Genomic DNA, 17,820 nt, shown 5'->3' with positions numbered 1-17,820 from the left:
TAAGAATACATTTATTAATCAACTTAAATAAGGGAGAGGAGAATGAATGTGATCATGAGGATAAGGACAGTTGGGGCGGTAGTCTGGGAGGATCCATTTAGTCCATTGGTAGTGCCAGTAGTAGTTGTGGTGGTGCTGTCGGTAGTGGTGGTTGAAGATGGTCCAGTGGTTGTGGTCGATTGGCTAGTGGTAGTAGAAGATGGTCCAGTGGTGGAGGGTAGTGGCGGCGGTGGGTAGTGGTGGTAGTTTGGGACTGGAGTGCATGAGGTAACAGCTACTGGGTTCGTGGCTACCATGCAGCCAGAGATGTCGGTGGTGATAACTCTGTATGAGCCAGTGTCAAGATTAAAGTAGTTCATCTGGTATTGGATCTCAGTGTCCACCTTGACCACATTATTCTTGCTGTCAATCAATTGCACCTTGGCGTAGGACTGGCGTTCGGCATAAGTGTTGTAGGACAGCTGACCACATTGGTATGAAGCCAGAGTATCACTAATGACAGAATACTGCATGGTCACCTTTTGGTTGATAGAACGAGAGCACACTCCAGCTGAGATGGAGGCCTCGACAACATAGGTACCAGGTGGTAGATGGGTGGTTGTAGGGTTAACTGTATCACCGTTGATCTTGTAGGTGGCGGTGAATGTGGATGGCTCTATTCTCATGGAGATTGAAGTAAAGTTCTGGCCGTCGGAGCAGACGTTTGGTGCGGAAATGACCAGCTCTGGCTCTGTTTGTGGGACGAGGACCATCTGGCTATTGACACAGTATGGGTTGGAGAACAAGTAGACATTGAGGATGTAGAGGCTAGACTCAAGGAAACGGAACTGAACTGTGTTGCCGGTGATCAAGGTGTCGGCCTGGTAATTGTTGTCGGTGTTAACGAGGGAATAGGTGTAGATCTCTGGGTTGGCATTGGTGATGGTGAGAGTTCCATCTCTGGAGCTGATACACGTCTCTGGAGTGGTGGTGTACTTGACTTCAATGTTGCCAAATGATGTTAAATAGGATACCAGTCCAACGATGGGGACGGAAGTGAAGCCAAGAGCTGGGTTGACGATGCTCCTGAATTTCAAGCCTCCATTGTTGAAAGCGTTGACCGAGACAACACCATTGATATCTGGAGCAGTGTCGGAGACATAAATCTCAAACAATTGCATGCTGACCTGATCGAACTTGAGCTGGTAGGTCTTGGAACCACACTCGGTTGGCTCAATCACCGTGTACCTTGGCGTAGTGATCTCGTTGGTCAAGTTGACTTGGTACCTGTACACACATCCCATGGGAGCCTCTGACAGGGTGAAGTTCATGAGTGGCTGCTCATGGTTGTAGCCCCATCCAATGATCTGACTACGGTCTGGAGTGGCATATCCACTTGACGCCTGCACGGTACCTACATAGAGGTCGTCTCTGAGCATGACAATCTGGGCAACACCATTGAGCATTCCAACAGTTGGCATCTTGACAATGTTGACCTTGAACACTGGCTTGGTGTCGATGTTTTGGACAAAGTTGTAGTCCCACTGGCAGTAATCATGGGTTATTCTAGCAGTTAGATTGCCAAGTGGCATTCCATAGATGACTCCAGTGAAGAAGTTGTAGCTGAGGTCAAAGTCGGGCGAGAAAGAATAGATGTTGTCGGGGTAGATGTATCTGCCGTTGGAGTGCAACAATGAGATCTGGGCTGAGTTGGGTGCTGAGGTGGAGTCCTTGCAACTGGATTTGTACAGTGGAGTCAATGAGATGGTGACCTTGTTGTCGGTGGGGATGAACACATTGTTGATTATTCCCTTTCCGCAAGTCTTGTGATCAAACTTGGCACTGGTGTAATATGTTCCAACTGTAGCCACACCAGTCACATTGTCAAAGGGGACATCTTCCTCTCCTAGCAGCATGGCCGAGTTGAAGTTGGACCAGGCCGTGGTAAACATAACCTTTCCACTGGGAGCACTGCAGTTGGAAGAGTCTTGTGGCGTGATTTGGAGACTGAGGATGGTGGTGGTGTCGATGGCGTGGAGAGTAACTGGAATGATTTGTTGACATTGGAAGTTGGGAGCCTTAAAGACGATTTTGACATTAGTAGTACCAACTGGGACCTCGTACAATTGTCCAGAGGGTCGGATAATAACATTGGACCCGTTGAACAACAAGTACAACAATGGCTCAGTATAGGTGACGTTGATCAATCCCACGGTCTGCAGACATGGAGCATGCTGGTGGACAGTGACCTGGGCATTGGTTGGTGGGGCTGATTGACCAGAGGTTGTTAATAAATGATAAGATGTGATGGCATTGGTGAGTGAGATATATACCTGGCTCGCGATAAATGACTGGAGTGGGTGGACAATGTTCAGAAGCAAAGTAGGTTGTTTGGACGAAGCCATTGTTGGAGTTGTTGAACTCGACGTAGGTGCCTTGTGTGGACCTAATACCCTTGTAGTGTGGATAGATCGTGGCTGAGTATGGTGAGAGACAACCGGCATTGGCATCTTGAGTGACGTTGGTGATCTCAAAGGTGAAGTAGCCATTGTCGAGTGGATTATTGATCTGTGTGACGGTGAGGTTGCGCTGAACAGTGCAGCCCTTCTCGATGGTGGTCAACACCCAGTCCCCGGTCAATGGTAGGAACACATCATAGATCACTCCATTGACTGCAGTCTTGATGATGTCTTGGTAGCTCATGAAGATCGAATCGAATGCTGCGTAGTTCCTGACAGTGACTTGGTACACGCCAATGCAGGAGGTGTCAGTGTAGTTGACGTAGTAGTATGGGTGCACCTTGGGGTATGCAAAGCGGCTTTGTTGGGGGAAGCATTTGGACATTGCCAAGTAGGTCTGATCGTGGATGACCTGGAGCTGGTGGTTCGAGTCAAGGTTGGTGGGGCTGACCGTGAGGTTGGCATAGTCGAATGGGTAGGCGACAGTGGCGGTGGTGGTTACGGAGCATGTTGGCTGTTGACCATTTGGGCCAATGGTGTGCGTGACGGGGAGGAAGTAGTTGGCAAAGTCGTAGGTCACAGGATCGGCGCAAGTAGATAATTGAACCTGGTAGGAACCAACTGAGAAGACAAACTCAACGCCCAGCTCAACGACTGTGGTGCCGTCAACTGTGATGTTCATCCCGTCGGGCAAGACTTTAGTTGCGCCGGTAAGGGTAAATTTGTAGATGCCATGGGTCTTGTTGCAAGCATCGACAGCCCTGCCGGACAGAGTCATTGTGGGCGTGAAGGGAATGAGGACGCCCGGGTACAGGAGGGTGTGCGAGCACTTGGCAGACTCGGCGTAGATTCCAAAGTTGACGACACGGGCAGTGGTCGAGTTGAGGTTGCTAAACACTCCGTTGGCATCAGGGAAGATGTCGTCGTTTGTGTTGGACTGGAGTGTGATGGAGGTGAACTCGGCAAAGTTGGTCACGACGATCTTGCCATCGGACAAGCCACACGTGGGGTGAGTGATGACCAGCTTGGGGGCGAAGGAGTTGGTCGTGTCGTAAGGGAAGTACACTTTGCATGGCTGTGCTCCAACGTTGGGGACGCTCACAACCAGTTGGTGGATGCTACTGGGGTCCATGTCTGATTCAAAGTTGTATGAGTTGTTCTTGGTGACGAGGTCCATGTCATCGACGGCGAAGGAGACCTCGCCGCGGTAGCCAGTGGCATTGATGGTGAGCGGTCCTCCAAAGCACTTGGGTTGGGTGATGACGATGGATGGCACCACAATCTCGAGGGTGCGAGTCTGGTTGCAGAGACCACTGATGGCAGTGAGGTTGTAGATACCTGGCGTCACAGTGGAGTATATGAAATAACTGGAGTAGTTCATAAAATGTGATATGGGCAATGCTGGAGTGAATGTGATTGAGTCGTAACCATTATCATTCTTCACACTGAACGTAACTGTTGGATCACAACTTGAATTCAAGAATGCAATATCCAATGTCTCATATTGTTCACATGGGTCCTCAATGGGTGCTGCCATCGACACCGATAGTGTAATACATAATAATATTAATATTGTTGTAGTTCTCATTATGTATATATAATGTATAAAAATTATTTGTTAACTACGAATGATTGAATAATGTAGTATTAGCAAGTTGATCACATGTATGTCTTGGAGTTGGGACTGATTGATTGAACGAATAATATGGATCAGACTGTTTGGACGATTGATTGAAGGGATGTGAAGACTTACCTTTTGATCTGAGGTGCAAGGACCAAAGTGTGACATCACCAATCTGAGGTAGGTCCTATCAATCACACACGATTCGAACTAAAATCGGACAAAAACCTATGATCGTGTGGAAAAAAAACAATCCAAAATTGGATGCTTGTGATGTGGAGGCAAAGTCCATCATGAATCCAGAATGGTTACCCGTGTGATGGGACTGGGAATAATTTATGATTTGATCAGCTGGTCCCACAAAATATCAATCAAAGTTAAGTTATATTTGTAATAAATTAAATTAAATAATATTATTATTGGAAATTAAATAATTAAATTAGAATAGGATGATTGATGACAGGGCCGCAATGACCAGAAGGAGTGCGGGAATATTGATTCTTGATGAGCTGTTGAGTCCTGTGGTGGTGCCAGTAGTCGTTGTCGAAGTTGTCGTGGTTGGAGTGCCAGTGGTGGTTGTGGTCGATGACTCTGAGGTGGTTGTGGAAGTGGTCGTAGATTGTCCGGTTGTTGAGGTGGATGTCGTGGACGAGGTGGTGGCTGGTGGTGGATTGCATGATGTCACTTGGACTGGAGCGGTGGACACCTGGCATCCAGTAAGATCAGTGGTCACCACACGGTATGAATCAGTGTCGAGGTTAATATAGTTGAAGAAGGAACTGGTGGCAATGTCAACAGAGACAGCCTGGTTCTTGCTGTTCATCAAGGTCAAATGATCATAACCCTCGGGATGTGATGGCAGGTAGAAAGTGAGCTGTCCACATTGGAACGAGATGGTCTGGTCCGTGTTGAGGTACTTCTGCTTGATCACCACCTTTTGGTTGAGAATACGCGAGCAAACACCTGATGAGATGGTGGCCACAACAGTGTAGGTACCTGGGGCGACGTTGTTGGTGACAGCTGAGACGTTGTTGCCGTTGATTGTGTAGGTGGCGCTGAGGGTGGCGGGCAGGACGCTGAGCGAGATGGATGAAGAGGCTTTGTTCTTGTCACAGATGTTTGGCGCGGCTATGACCAGCGATGGCTCGTTGGCAAGGATCTGGACCACAAAGTTTTTCACACAGTATGAGTTGGTGGAGTTGAAGATGGACACTTGGTATTGGCCATTGGTGAGGAATCTGAATTTGACTGTGTTCTCACCGGTCAAAGTGTCGGCTTGGTAGTCTGACTCGGTGTCGAACAGCACATAGATGAGCGATGGGTCAGTGTTGAAGATTGTGACCATTCCATCCCTTGCGCCATAGCATGTCTCGGGGGTGATGGTGTACTGGACGTTGGGCGAGCCAAATGATGACATCCAGAATTGCAACTCATGGATACTGGACTCGATTGGTGGCAAGAATGGGTTGGACCTGGGTCGGTACCTGAGCGACATGTCATTGTTGGACACATCGACCAAGACCACTCCATTGACATCTGGGACAGTCACGGCGGCAAAGATCTCAAAGGTCTGCAAACTCAACTGATCGAACTGGACCTTGAACATTCTGTCGCCACACTGAGTTGGCGGGGTGATCGTGTACCTTGGCTCAGTGATAGTGACTTGGCTGGTCAGGTTGACGCTGTATTGGTAGCGACATCCTCTAAACTCGAGCAAGGAGAATGTCATGATGGGGCTCTCTGGGGAGTAGTTCCATCCGATGATCTGGCTGCGGTCGGCGGTGGAGTAGCCGCTGGAAGCCTGGACGGACACGATGTAGATATCCTGACGCAACATGACAATCTGGGCAATACCATTGTACATTCCAGCGGTTGGCATCTGGATGATGTTGACCTTGAAGACTGGCTTGGTGTCAAACTTCTGAACATAGTTGAAGTTCCAGTTGCAGTAGCCCATCTGGACGGTGGCGCTGAGGTTGCCAGGTGGCAAGCCATACATCAGACCAGTCTCCCTGTTGTACATGAGGTTAAAATCGGTGGTACCATACACATTGTCGGCTGTGATGTTCATGCCATTGTTGTGCACGATGGACAATGAGCCAGCGTTGGTGTTGCTGTCGATTGGACTGGCGCAACTGGACTTGTAGATGGGCTTGTAGGAGATTGTTACATGGTTGTCGGTGGGGACTACGATGGACTCGGCAAACTGGCCCTCGCCACAGGTCTTGTGATCAAACTTGAGTGTAGTCCTGGTCGATCCGGTCACGCACACACCAGTGGCGTTGTCAAAGAAAATGGGGCCCTCGCCTTCGATGGTGGCCCAGTTGAACTCGGACCATGGGTTGGTGAACGAGATCCTGGCAGAGGGATTACTGCAGTTGGACGAATCTTGTGGAGTGATGTTGAGGCGGAAGACGGTGGTGGTGTCGATTGGGTTGATGGTCACAGAGATGGTCTCCTCACAATCGAATGATTGGTCGTAGATCAGATGAATGGTGGTGGTACCGACGGGCATCTTATATGGTGTGCCGTATGGCAGTACTGGCACGCCTGTGCCATTGAACGATAAAGTGTACAACATATCAGCAAAGGTTATGTTGACCAATCCATATGTTTGCAAACACTTGGCATGCTCAATAACAGTGGCCTTTGCATTATTTGCAGGGGCTAAGTTGGATTGATTGATTGATTGAGTGATTGAGTTAATGTATGATCATGTGGAAGTGATTGATTGATTCATGGGTCGTGGGATACATACCTGGGGTGTTGTAGGTAAAGGGCTGAGGGATGCAATGTTGGGTTGCAAAGGCAACCTGATGGACGAAGCCCTTGTTGGAGTTGTTGAATTGAATGAAAGTGCCTACCAAGGACTTGACACCCTTGTAGACTGGATGGATGGTGGCAGAGTAGTCAGAGAGACATGTGGCGCCAGGTGCTTGAGTGACGTTGGAAACCTCATAGGTGACTAAGGATTCATCAATTGCTACACTTGGGAGTTTGACTGAGTTTTGTTGGGTGGAGGCACCGGTGCATCCCTTCTCAACGGTGGTTAGGACCCAGCCTGCAGACTGGTACAGTCCATCCATCACTCCATTGACAGCATTGATGGTGGTGACGACGTTGCTGATGGAGATTGAGTCGAACATCTCGTAGTTCAACACGGTGACTTGGTACACGCCAACGCAGGTGAAGTCGGTGGAGTTGATTATGTAGTTGGGGCCATAGGTTGGGTAGCCAAAGTAGCTGGTCAGGGCATAGCATTGGGACGTTGCAGTGTACTCCTCTTGTTTGAATACACTGATCTGATGGTTCGAGTCGAGGGGGTTGGGAGAGACGTTCAAGTTGGCGTAGTCGCCGGGGTAGGAGACGGTGGCGATTGCGTGGTCATCACAAGTCGGGTACTGGCCTTTTTCTCCAATGGTGTGGGTCACTGGCATGAAGTAGTTTCTAAAGTCGTAGAAGATTGGGTCATGGCAGCCAGAGAAGGTGACGGGCAATCTGCCTCTGGGGATGGCGTACTCAACACCGAGTAGAATTGGACTGTCTTGGAGGGCCATGGTGAAGGGCAAGGGGCCAGCATCATTGTTGGTGAACGTGTGGAGACCATAAGTGTTGTTGCAGGGCAAGGATCTGGAGCTCAAGTGCAAGGATGGCATCCTGGGGAGGAGAATGCCAGGGTAGACAATCGTGTGCGAGCACTGGGCAGACACGGCATAGATCACGAATGAGTTGGGGGAACCATTAGGCAAGTTAAGGTCCTCAAACACACCAGCTGCGGTCGCAGTAATGTTCATACCATCACCAATCTTGAGTGTGAGCGAGGTGAACTCGGCAAAGTTGGTCACAGCGATCATTCCAGTGTCCAGGGTGCACAAGGGTGGGGTGATGACTAACTTGGGGGCAATGCTGGCGGTTGGGTCGTAGTTGAAGGGCACGGAGCATTGTGGAAAGGGAGAGTTTGGAATCCTGATGTTGAGCGAGTGGTAGATGGCACTGGACAATACGTTCTCAAAGACGAATGATCCATTGTGGGTCTCGGGGTCGGCGTTGTCCACATGGTAGGCGACGTCTCCAATGTAGCCAGTGACGTTGATCTTGAGTGGGCCGCCAAAGCACTTTGGCTGGGTGATGACGATGGAGGGCACGGCAATCTCGAGCATGGTGTGCATGATGCACTTGCCCTTGGTGGCCGTCAAGTTGTACATGCCCGGTGTGACGGTGGAGTAGATGATGAAACTCGAGTAGTTCAAAAATGATGTTGTGATCAATTGTGGACTGAACTCGATTGAATCATAGCCATTGACGTTATCAACGGCGAATGTAATAGTTGACTCACAACTGGTATTCAAGAATGTCACGTCTAATGTTTGGTAGGAGGCACATGGAGTGTGAGGTGGGACTGCCATCACCGCCATCACAGACACAAACAAATATAATAAGGTAAGATAATAATTATTATTCATTATTTGTATATATTAAATATAAGTAGGTAAGTTATTTGTTAATAATATTAATGTTAATGACGATTTATTTTTATGATCTTTAGGGTAGAATGGTTCGGACGGACACTGACTGACGTAAGACGATTGATCAATCAAACAATCAAACAGTTTGGCTGTACTTACTAAGTATTTTGATCAATGATAAAATGGAAGGACGCAAGATCAAGGGTCTAATCCATACGAAGGTAAACGACTATTCATTCAAAAGCCATCACCAAACAATGTTTTGGTACTCCCATCACACGATTCAGATGTCAATCGGACCAAAACTTATTGATCGGATCGTCCAAAAATGGAACAAGTGGGTCATTTCGGACCACATCAAACGTTGTTTGGAAATGGGACGTGGAGAGGCAATAAAAAGTACGGTTCTGTGTTGTGGACAACGTTGATCTAGCGGCAAAGATGATGTGGCTATGTGTGAAAGTTACATCATCCATGTGAATGAGATCAGGGATTGTAAAATGGATGTTTGGACACCAAACAATCAATCAAAATCAATCAAACATTTTAATAAATTAAATTAGGAAAGTGGATATTGTGATGATGAGTAGTACAAGGAGTAGTGTTGTTGATACACTGGTTTGTGATGAACTGTTGAGTCCTGTCGTTGTGCCTGTCGTTGTTGTGGTAGTTGGACCTGTGGTGGACGTCGTGGAAGTAGTGGTAGATCCATCAGTTGTGGATGGCGAGGTGGTAGTTGTGGTAGAGGTAGTGGAGGCAGCGGTTGTAGACGTGGTCGATGGTGCCTGAGTGGGACATGCAGTCACCTGAACCAATGGAGTGGTGTAGACACAGCCAGACTCATCGGTGGAGGCTACCTTGTAGGTGCCAGTGTACAAGCCTTGGTAGATGACATTGGTGTTGTCAATGTTGTATGTTTGAACTGAAATGACTTCGACACCTTTGCTGTTGAGCAACCTGGGAGTGAATTCCACGTTGTTGGTCGAGGTCGCCATGAATAACAACTGACCGCATTGAATTGAGTTGAGTGTGGCCTCGTAGAAACTGTTGATGATCTGAACTGGGAACACAAAGTGACGAGAGCATATGCCGGCAGAGATGATGGCTTCCGCGGTGTAGGCGCCCACTTCAAGGTTGTTGGCGACCGCGCCAACTGTCTTGGTATTGAGCATGAAGGTGGTGGCGGACAACAGACTGGCGGGGGAGACGTTGAATGTGATTGATGAATGATTGAGCGAGGCATCACAGATTCTTGGCGCCACAATGGTCACCTTGGGCTCGGACGAGGGCACGACAACATTGATCATTTGGGCACAGTATGTGTTGGCGCGACTGAATACCGTGAGCTGGTAGGTGTCTGCGGTGAGGTATTGGAAGGTGATAGTGTTGCCAGCGATGAAGGTGTCGGCTTGCATTCCAGTCTCAGGGTTGTACAGCTTATACTGGAAGTTGGCCGTGTCGGCACCAGTGACCACGATCGAGCCATCGCGCGCGTATGCGCACGTCTCGCCAGTGATGCTGTAATTGATGGCCATGTTGGGCAAGGAGGTGGGTCCCTCAGGAATACCCGCGATATTCATAGTGTGATATTCAAAGTTTGTTGGGTTGCGGACAAACTCCAAGAGTGGACGGTACAAGATGTAGGGGTCCTGTTTGTAGTCGGCGTAGACGACACCGTTGGCGTCGGGAGATTGGTCCAGCACAGTTATCTCAAACTTGTCTATGCTGGCCTTGTCGAACTGCATCTTGAACACGGATGAGCCACATGCAGTTGGCGGGGTGAGCGTGTACCTGGGCTGGGGCATGGGGTCGCTCACATTGAGCGTGAACATGTATGCGCAACCCCAGAAGTCCTCAATGGCGACTTGAAAACTGTCTGTATGGTCCCAGCCGACAATGTAGCGATTGTCAGCGCTGTATCCATTTGATGGTGACACAGACTGGATGACAACGTCGTCTCTGAGCGTGACCACCTCGGCAATGCCATTGGGCTCCGCGGTAGTGGGCATCTGGATGATGTCCACACGATACGATGGACGCGGGTCGAACTTCTGAGTAAAGTTGTATGTCCAGTAGCATGCATTGTACCCGAGGTACATGTTGGTGATGCCAGTTGGCATGCCGTAGAGGAAGCCCGTGTTGCGGTGGTACCCTGGGCCCATGACAATGATGTCCTGGCTGGGGATGCGCTGGCCACCTATGGTCATGTTCAAGATGGCAGAGTTTGAAGCTGTGTTGGCAGGGTTGAGACAACCGGACGTGTAGAAGGGCACGACTGAGATGGTGACGTTGTCATCAGTTGGCACGGGAACGTTTTGGATGATTCCTTTTCCACAAGTCTTGTGATCAAAGACGACAGAGACGCTGGGGTAGGAGCCAAGAGTAGCTACACCGTCCACAAAGGGATAGTCCATGTTGGCCGAGGCACTGTTGAAGTCGGACCAAGGTGAAGTGAACGACATCGTGGCACTGGGATGCAGGCAATCGGAGGACTTCTGAGGAGTCACATTCACACCGAGCACTGTGGTGGTCTGGGACTCAATGGTGATCCACTCGTCCTGGACACAGCTATAGGCATTGCTTGGGATTGAAGTAATAATCCTGAAATATGTAGTGCCGACTGGGAGTTGGTATACTTCTCCAGAGGCCCTGTAAATGTTGGTTCCATTAACAAAGATGGCGTTGATGGTCAATGTGTAATTGATCATAACTTCGGCATATGATTGAAGACACTTGGCTGGCGACATTATTGTGAATATAGCATTCTTGGGTGAGGCTACATTGATTCATTGATTGGGTCAGTGATTGAATGAATGAATGAGCGAATGATTGAGTGATTGAACATACCTTGCTTGGTAAAGGCAATGGTTGAGACGGGGSCAGGAGAGGGTGGCGAATTGGATGTCCTGGCTGTATAGACCATTGGCATTGTTCTCGTAGTTGACGTTGGTGCTAATGGTGGACCTGACTCCTTTGTAGATTGGTGTCACTGTGGCACTGAAGTTGCCGCCACAGGTGTCAGGGTAGACAGGTGACTCGATATCAAACGTGAAGTAATCAGGACTTAATCCAACGCTATTAATTATTGGATACGTGATGTTACGTATCACTCCACCACAGTTCTTCTCGACGACAGTCACTATCCAGTTGCCTGTGTACAGGCCCTTCATCACACCATCGACAGCATTGACAGTGTTTGATGGAGTATCCACGTTTGTTATAAACAGAGAGTCGTACATGACGTAGTTCAACACCGACAAGGTGTACTCTCCAATGCATGAAGGGTCGGTGGTGGTCACTTGGAAGATTGGATTGAGAACAGGGTAGGAGAACGACATTGATCCCACCTCACATGATGTTGATGCCATGATGGTATCGCCATCACGCACTTGAAGTTGATGGTTGGCGTCGAGGGCAGAGCCTTGGTCGATGGTTAGGCTAGCGTAGTTGCCTGGGTAGGTCACGGTGGCAGTGGCGTTGGTGCTACAATGTGGCAAAGCTGCATTCTTGCCAATCGAGTGAGTCACTGGCATGTATTTGCTGACAAGGTCTACAGTACGTGAAGTGATGCAAGACATTGAGACAAAGTCAATGTTCACGGCACTTTGTCTAAGGGTCATCTGGATACCGGTATCTGCAGGCTGGCCATCGACATTCATGCCATCGGCCAAGGGCACGCCACCAGCGATGGAGAGTGTAGTAAGGGAGTATGTCTTGTTGCAGGTCTGCAATGATTGCGAGCTCGCAGACACGATGGGCGTCGGAGGTGTCAACATGCCGGGGAACCTGATGGTTTGCGAGCCACATTGAGCAGCCTTGGCATACAGGACGAAGGGGACTTTGTTGCCGTCAAACGATTTGAGCGAGTTGAACACGCCAGTGCCATCGCCAGTGATGTTGGCTCCGTTGATCTCGAGTGTGAGCGACGTGAACTGAGCAGCATTGGTGATGGACACACGGCCGTTGGCCTGCCTGCACACTGGGTGCACGATTGAGAGCTTGGGCATCAGCATCTTGGAGATGTCGTAGACGAATCGAGTTCGCCATGAGCTGCCATCGAGAAATATCCTGAGTGAAGCGATCGGGGTATTGATGGGCACGTCCTCGTAGACGAACGAGTCGTTGGTGTAGAAGTATTGTGGTTTGTCCACACGGTAGCCAACGTTGTTGTTCTCAAGGCCAGTGACCACGAGCTTAATGGGACCTCCATAGCACTTGGGTTGCGTGATGGTGACGTTGGCAATCTTGATATCGATGGATGTATTCATGAAGCATTGTCCCTTGTTGGCAAAGACGGTGTAGGTACCAGAGGTGTTGGTGGCAAAGAGTATGTGACTGCCATAGTTTATCTTGTTCACGCCAGTTGATGGTTGGATGGTGAGCGAGTCATAGCCAAAGTCTGGGATAAGGATTACTTTTGATCTAACAAAAGGATTGGCATCAAGGTCCCATTGTATCCGATTGACGTCTTGACAGGGGTCGGGAGGTGTCTGGGCCAATGTGGCCCAAGGTACACAAACACATACAAATAAGATAAGATAGGAGTTGTACATTATCTATCTATTATCTATTATCTATTATTATTGTTGATGATGATGGAGATCATTCATTCTTTACATTGTTGATTGATGATGTTTGGTCGACCCTACATTCGTGGTCGACAGATTGAATGATTGATTAAGTGATGAGGTCACCTTTGGGATGGTACATGGACCAAACGATCAAAGGGGCAAACGTCCTTTCGTGGGCTAATTGTGGAGGGGCTTTTCAGGGAACACGACCTCGTGTTGCCTTTGGACCATCGGAACGATCAAAATTTTGATCAGGTGGTAGGTGCCAAACGATAAGTCGTATGTCTGACCGATATTTATTACATCATAATGTTTAATTTAATTAAAGTAGTAGGTTGAGGATTGTGGATGAAGCAATAATGATTACAAGGAGTAGTGTTGATACACTGGTCTGGGACGAGCTGTTGAGACCAGTGGTGGTTGTTGTAGTTGGACCTGTGGTGGTTGGACCTGTGGTGGTAGGTCCACCACCAGTGGTTGTTGACTGTCCAGTGGTGGCCTGGCCGGTGGTCGAGGGTGCCTGAGTGGGACATCCAGTAACCTGAATCAATGGCGTGGTACGTGCACACCCAGTGACATCGGTGGAAACGACTTGGTAGGAACCAGTGGCCAATCCTTGGTAGTTGGCATAGTCGCCATTAACAGAGATCGGATGAGTGGCGGACGTGACTTCATTGCCTGCGCTGTCGAGCAACTTGATCGTGTAATCCAGATTGCTATGTGCGGTCACCTTGTATAACAATTGGCCGCATAAGTATGACATGGCATAGGCTTCGATGAACTTGTTCTCGATCGTGGCAGTAAATATAAAGTAACGCGAGCACACGCCTGCAGAGACAGTCGCCTCAGCCGAATAGGTGCCGGCTGCAAGTGGAGCATTGTTGGAGGCACTGGCCGACTGGCCATTGATCTTGAACGTGGTCGACGACAACAGACTGGCTGGGGAGACCTTGAACGAGATGGATGAATGATTGACTGTGGCATCACAGACTGATGGCGCGACGATGGTCACCTTGGGCTCTGACGTGGGCACGATGATCGACATGACCTTGGCGCAGTATGTGTTGGCGCGACTGTACACTGAGAGCTGGTGCGATCCCGACGAGAGGAATTGGAAGGTGATTGTAGTGCCAGAGATGAAGGTGTCGGCTTGGGTGTTGGCTTCTGGGTCGGTCAACGAGTATTGGTAGTTGACAGGGTCGGCATCGGTGATCACGACTGATCCGTCGCGTGAGTATGCGCACGACTCACCAGTGACACTGTACTTGACGTCCAAGTTGGTGGGCAGTGTGTTGGGGCCAGTGGGGAGGCCAACGATCTCAATATTATTGTAGTCAATGTCTGTGGGTTTGCGGCTGAACTGGATCCATGGACGGTAGCGGATGTAGACGTTCTCCATGTAGTCAAAGTAGGTGACACCGGTGGCATCTGGGGCGGTGTTCACAACGTACACCTCATACTTGTCCATGGTGGACTTGTCGAACTGGATCTTGGCCATTGTCGAGCCACATGATGTTGGCGGAGTGATCGTGTACTTGGGCTCATTGATGGTGCTGGACACATTGAGCAAGAATGCATATGTGCAGCCAAAGTAGTCTTGGACTTGGATATCTATGGCCTCGGTGCTGGACCAGCCTCGGATGTAGCGCATGTCGTAGCAGTAACTGTTCGTTGCGAACACTGATTGAATGAACACATCATCCCTGAGCACGACCACCTCGGCAACTCCAGTGGGATCGCTGTCGGTAGTGGGCATCTGGAGGACGTCAATTCTGAAAGATGGACGCGGGTCGAACTTCTGTGTGAAGGTGTGCTTCCACTTGCATGCGTTGGCCACGATCTCAATTGTGACGTTGCCAGTTGGCATGCCGTAGATCACTCCTGTCTCCTGGATGTATTGGGCGCCATCCACGTTAAATCTTTTTGAGGGCAGGCGAAGGCCTCCTTGGATCACAGAGAGCACAGCAGAGTTGGCAGCGGTGTTGGACGGGTCGGGACAACCGGACGTGCGGACGGGCTCGACCGTGATGGTGATGTTGTCATCGGTGGGCACTGGGACGTCGTTGATGATTCCTTGTCCACAGGTCTTGTGATCAAAGACGACAAAGGCACTATCGGTGGATCCAATGATGGCAGTGCCATCCACAAAGGGAAAGGCAGAGTTGGCCCAGGCAGAGTTGAAGTCGGACCAGGGCGAGGTGAATGAGATCTGACCACGAGGTACCGAGCAGTCATACGATGTTTGTGGGGTGACTTTGACGCTGAGCAAGGTGGTCGTGTCCAAGGCGACAATGGTGACAACCTCATCCTGTCCACAGACTATTCCACCGGGTCCTGGATATCCGAATCTGACTCTGGTGGTGCCGACTGGGAATTGGTAGATTGCTCCAGAGGCCTTGAGGAAGTTGGTATCATTGATTATGATTGAGCTGACCGGCAGAGTGTAGTTGAAGTACACCTCACCATATGATTGAAGGCATGGTGCTTGGGACTTGATAGTGATGGTGGCATGCTTGGGAGAGGCTACATTGAGTGGTTGGTGTTGGTTGTGTTAGTGTTTGATTAATTGGGGGAGGAGGATGAGTGACATGACATACCTTGCTTGCTATACTGAATATTCCTGCGCGAGCAAGTGGCGGTAACGAATGGGATATCCTGGTAGTAGGTGCCACTGTTGGTGTTGTTGTAGTTGACAAAGGTGCTAAGGGTGGACCTCACACCTTTGTAGATTGGTGTGACTGTGGCACTGAAGTTACCGCCACATGTAGCTGGGTAGACAGGGTCCTCGATATCAAAGATAATGTATTCAGTATGGAAGGTGGAGTCCTGCTCCTGGACCAGGAAGGAGTAGTTGCGTGCCTTGTCAGTGCCACAGCCCTTGTCGACGACGGTCACTGTCCATTGGCCCACGTACAGGCCCTTCATCACACCCTGCACAGCGGTAACAGTGTCGACAGGTGCCGCGTTGTTGGTGATGACCACACTTTCGTACATGACGTAGTTGAGGACTGAGAGGGTGTATGTTCCAATACATGATGGTTCGGTGTAGCTGAGGCTGTAGATGGGGGCCACTGTTGGGTATCCAATGTACACGGCGGCAGTATCACATGAGGTCGATGCAACGACTGACTCGCCATTATATACTTCGACTTGATGGTTGGAGTTCAGGGCGCCTTGGTTCAGGGACAGTGTGCTAAAGTCGCGTGGGTAGGTGAAGGTGGCGGTTTTGTTGGCGGTGCAGCTGGGGAGGGTAGCCGGCTTGCCAATGGAGTGCGTGACTGGAATGAAACCGGTGGAATAGGTGTAGGGTCGTTGGTTTGGACACGATAAACCGGCAAAGTCGATGGAGATGTCACCTTGTGGGATGGTCATCTGAACGCCGGCCGAGATAGGCTTGCCATTGAGGGTCAGGCCATCGGGCAGGGACACGCCGCCATTGATCGTGAATGTTTGAAGGGCGTACGAGTTGTTGCAGGTGTTCCAATTGTTTGGAGCTGAGAGTTAGCGAGGGTATTTGAGGCCACAGATAGCCAGGGAAGGCGATCAAGTTTGAGCATTGAGCAGATTGAGCAAACAAGACAAAGGGGACTGGGTTGCCATCGTTGGATTTGAGAGAGTTGAAAACGCCAGAGCTATCGCCAGTGATGTTGGCACCGTTGATTTGTAGTGTGAGCGACGTGAACTCACCAGCATTGATGACGGACACGCGGCCATTGGCCATATCGCAGACGGGGTGGACGATTGAGAGCTTGGGTCTGATGGCGTTGGACACGTCGTAGAGGAACTTGGCGCGACAACTAGAGCTGAGAGCGCTGATCCTCAGTGAAGCCACTGGCAGGGCGACGGGGATGCCCTGGTACACGTATGAGTCGTTGGTGTATGTGTATTGTGAGCCGTCCACTCTGTAGCCGGCATTTGTGTTCTCGAGGCCAGTGACGAGGACCTGGACGGGGCCACCATAGCACTTGGGTTGGGTGATGGTGATGCTGGCCAGTCTGACATCGGTGGTGTAGTTCTGGACGCACTGGCCCTTGGTAACAAAGAAGGTGTAGGTGCCTGATGTGCTGACCGTGAAGAGCGTGTGGCTGGTGTAGTTTATCTTTTGCACGCCTGTTGATGGTTGGATGGTGATTGAGTCATATCCATAGTCACTCACAGAGAATAATCTTGTTGGAAGACATAGTGAGTTGTCAAAGTCAATATCAATGTTCCTCACATCATCACAAGGGTTTCCTTGGGCCTTGGCCCATGGCAAAGACCAAACACATAAACAAACAAATAATACAAATAACTTATTATTATTATACATTATTATTATTATATATAAATATATTTATATCAAAGATATAGATGTTTGATTGATTGATTGATTGATTGATTGATTGATTGATTGAGTGATCACATAACCTTGGACGACTACGATGAGTTCACCTTTTTTGATCGATTATTGTTACCAACAAGTGATTGAAGGTGTACACTTTTTATTAATAGGGAGAGACACATCCACTGATGGGCGTCAGATTCATTGAAGACGTACATCAGGTGTCGCACCCTGCACAAACCATCTGTCCGATTACAAAAACAATCGTCGTTATGTTTTTGTTCCCACATCCAACAGTTGTTATTGGTACCTACAACAAAACTCATGCAATGTAGGCAAGACACGTTACTAATATTCCCTGTAACTATTGATTGTTTGTTTAATAGATAGATTATTATTATTT

At 49.3% G+C, this 17,820-nt stretch overlaps 4 protein-coding genes across 4 annotated transcripts; all 4 read right to left on the bottom strand.

The window, feature by feature from the left end:
* Positions 1-23: 23 nt before the first annotated feature.
* Positions 24-3,975, bottom strand: SAMD00019534_004980 (hypothetical protein; the record flags this gene model as incomplete). Its single annotated transcript, XM_012903931.1, has 2 exons — positions 24-2,248; positions 2,313-3,975. The coding sequence occupies 2 exons, from the start codon at positions 3,973-3,975 to the stop codon at positions 24-26; spliced, it is 3,888 nt and encodes a 1,295-aa protein (XP_012759385.1).
* A 523-nt stretch (positions 3,976-4,498) lies between these two features.
* On the bottom strand, positions 4,499-8,474 carry SAMD00019534_004970 (hypothetical protein; the record flags this gene model as incomplete). The annotated part of the gene is made up of 2 exons (XM_012903930.1): positions 4,499-6,726; positions 6,818-8,474. The coding sequence occupies 2 exons, from the start codon at positions 8,472-8,474 to the stop codon at positions 4,499-4,501; spliced, it is 3,885 nt and encodes a 1,294-aa protein (XP_012759384.1).
* Positions 8,475-9,079: 605 nt separating this feature from the next.
* SAMD00019534_004960 (hypothetical protein) lies at positions 9,080-13,078 on the bottom strand (the record flags this gene model as incomplete). Its single annotated transcript, XM_012903929.1, has 2 exons — positions 9,080-11,301; positions 11,629-13,078. The coding sequence occupies 2 exons, from the start codon at positions 13,076-13,078 to the stop codon at positions 9,080-9,082; spliced, it is 3,672 nt and encodes a 1,223-aa protein (XP_012759383.1).
* Positions 13,079-13,418: 340 nt separating this feature from the next.
* On the bottom strand, positions 13,419-17,405 carry SAMD00019534_004950 (hypothetical protein; the record flags this gene model as incomplete). The annotated part of the gene is made up of 3 exons (XM_012903928.1): positions 13,419-15,619; positions 15,694-16,590; positions 16,784-17,405. The coding sequence occupies 3 exons, from the start codon at positions 17,403-17,405 to the stop codon at positions 13,419-13,421; spliced, it is 3,720 nt and encodes a 1,239-aa protein (XP_012759382.1).
* Positions 17,406-17,820: the final 415 nt, after the last annotated feature.

The sequence above is a fragment of the Acytostelium subglobosum genome, assembly GCF_000787575.1.
Source record: "Acytostelium subglobosum LB1 DNA, scaffold: scaffold1, whole genome shotgun sequence".
NCBI lineage: Eukaryota > Evosea > Eumycetozoa > Acytosteliales > Acytosteliaceae > Acytostelium > Acytostelium subglobosum.
Note: the sequence above shows the minus strand (reverse complement) of the source record. Positions and strands in the feature narration are given on the sequence as shown.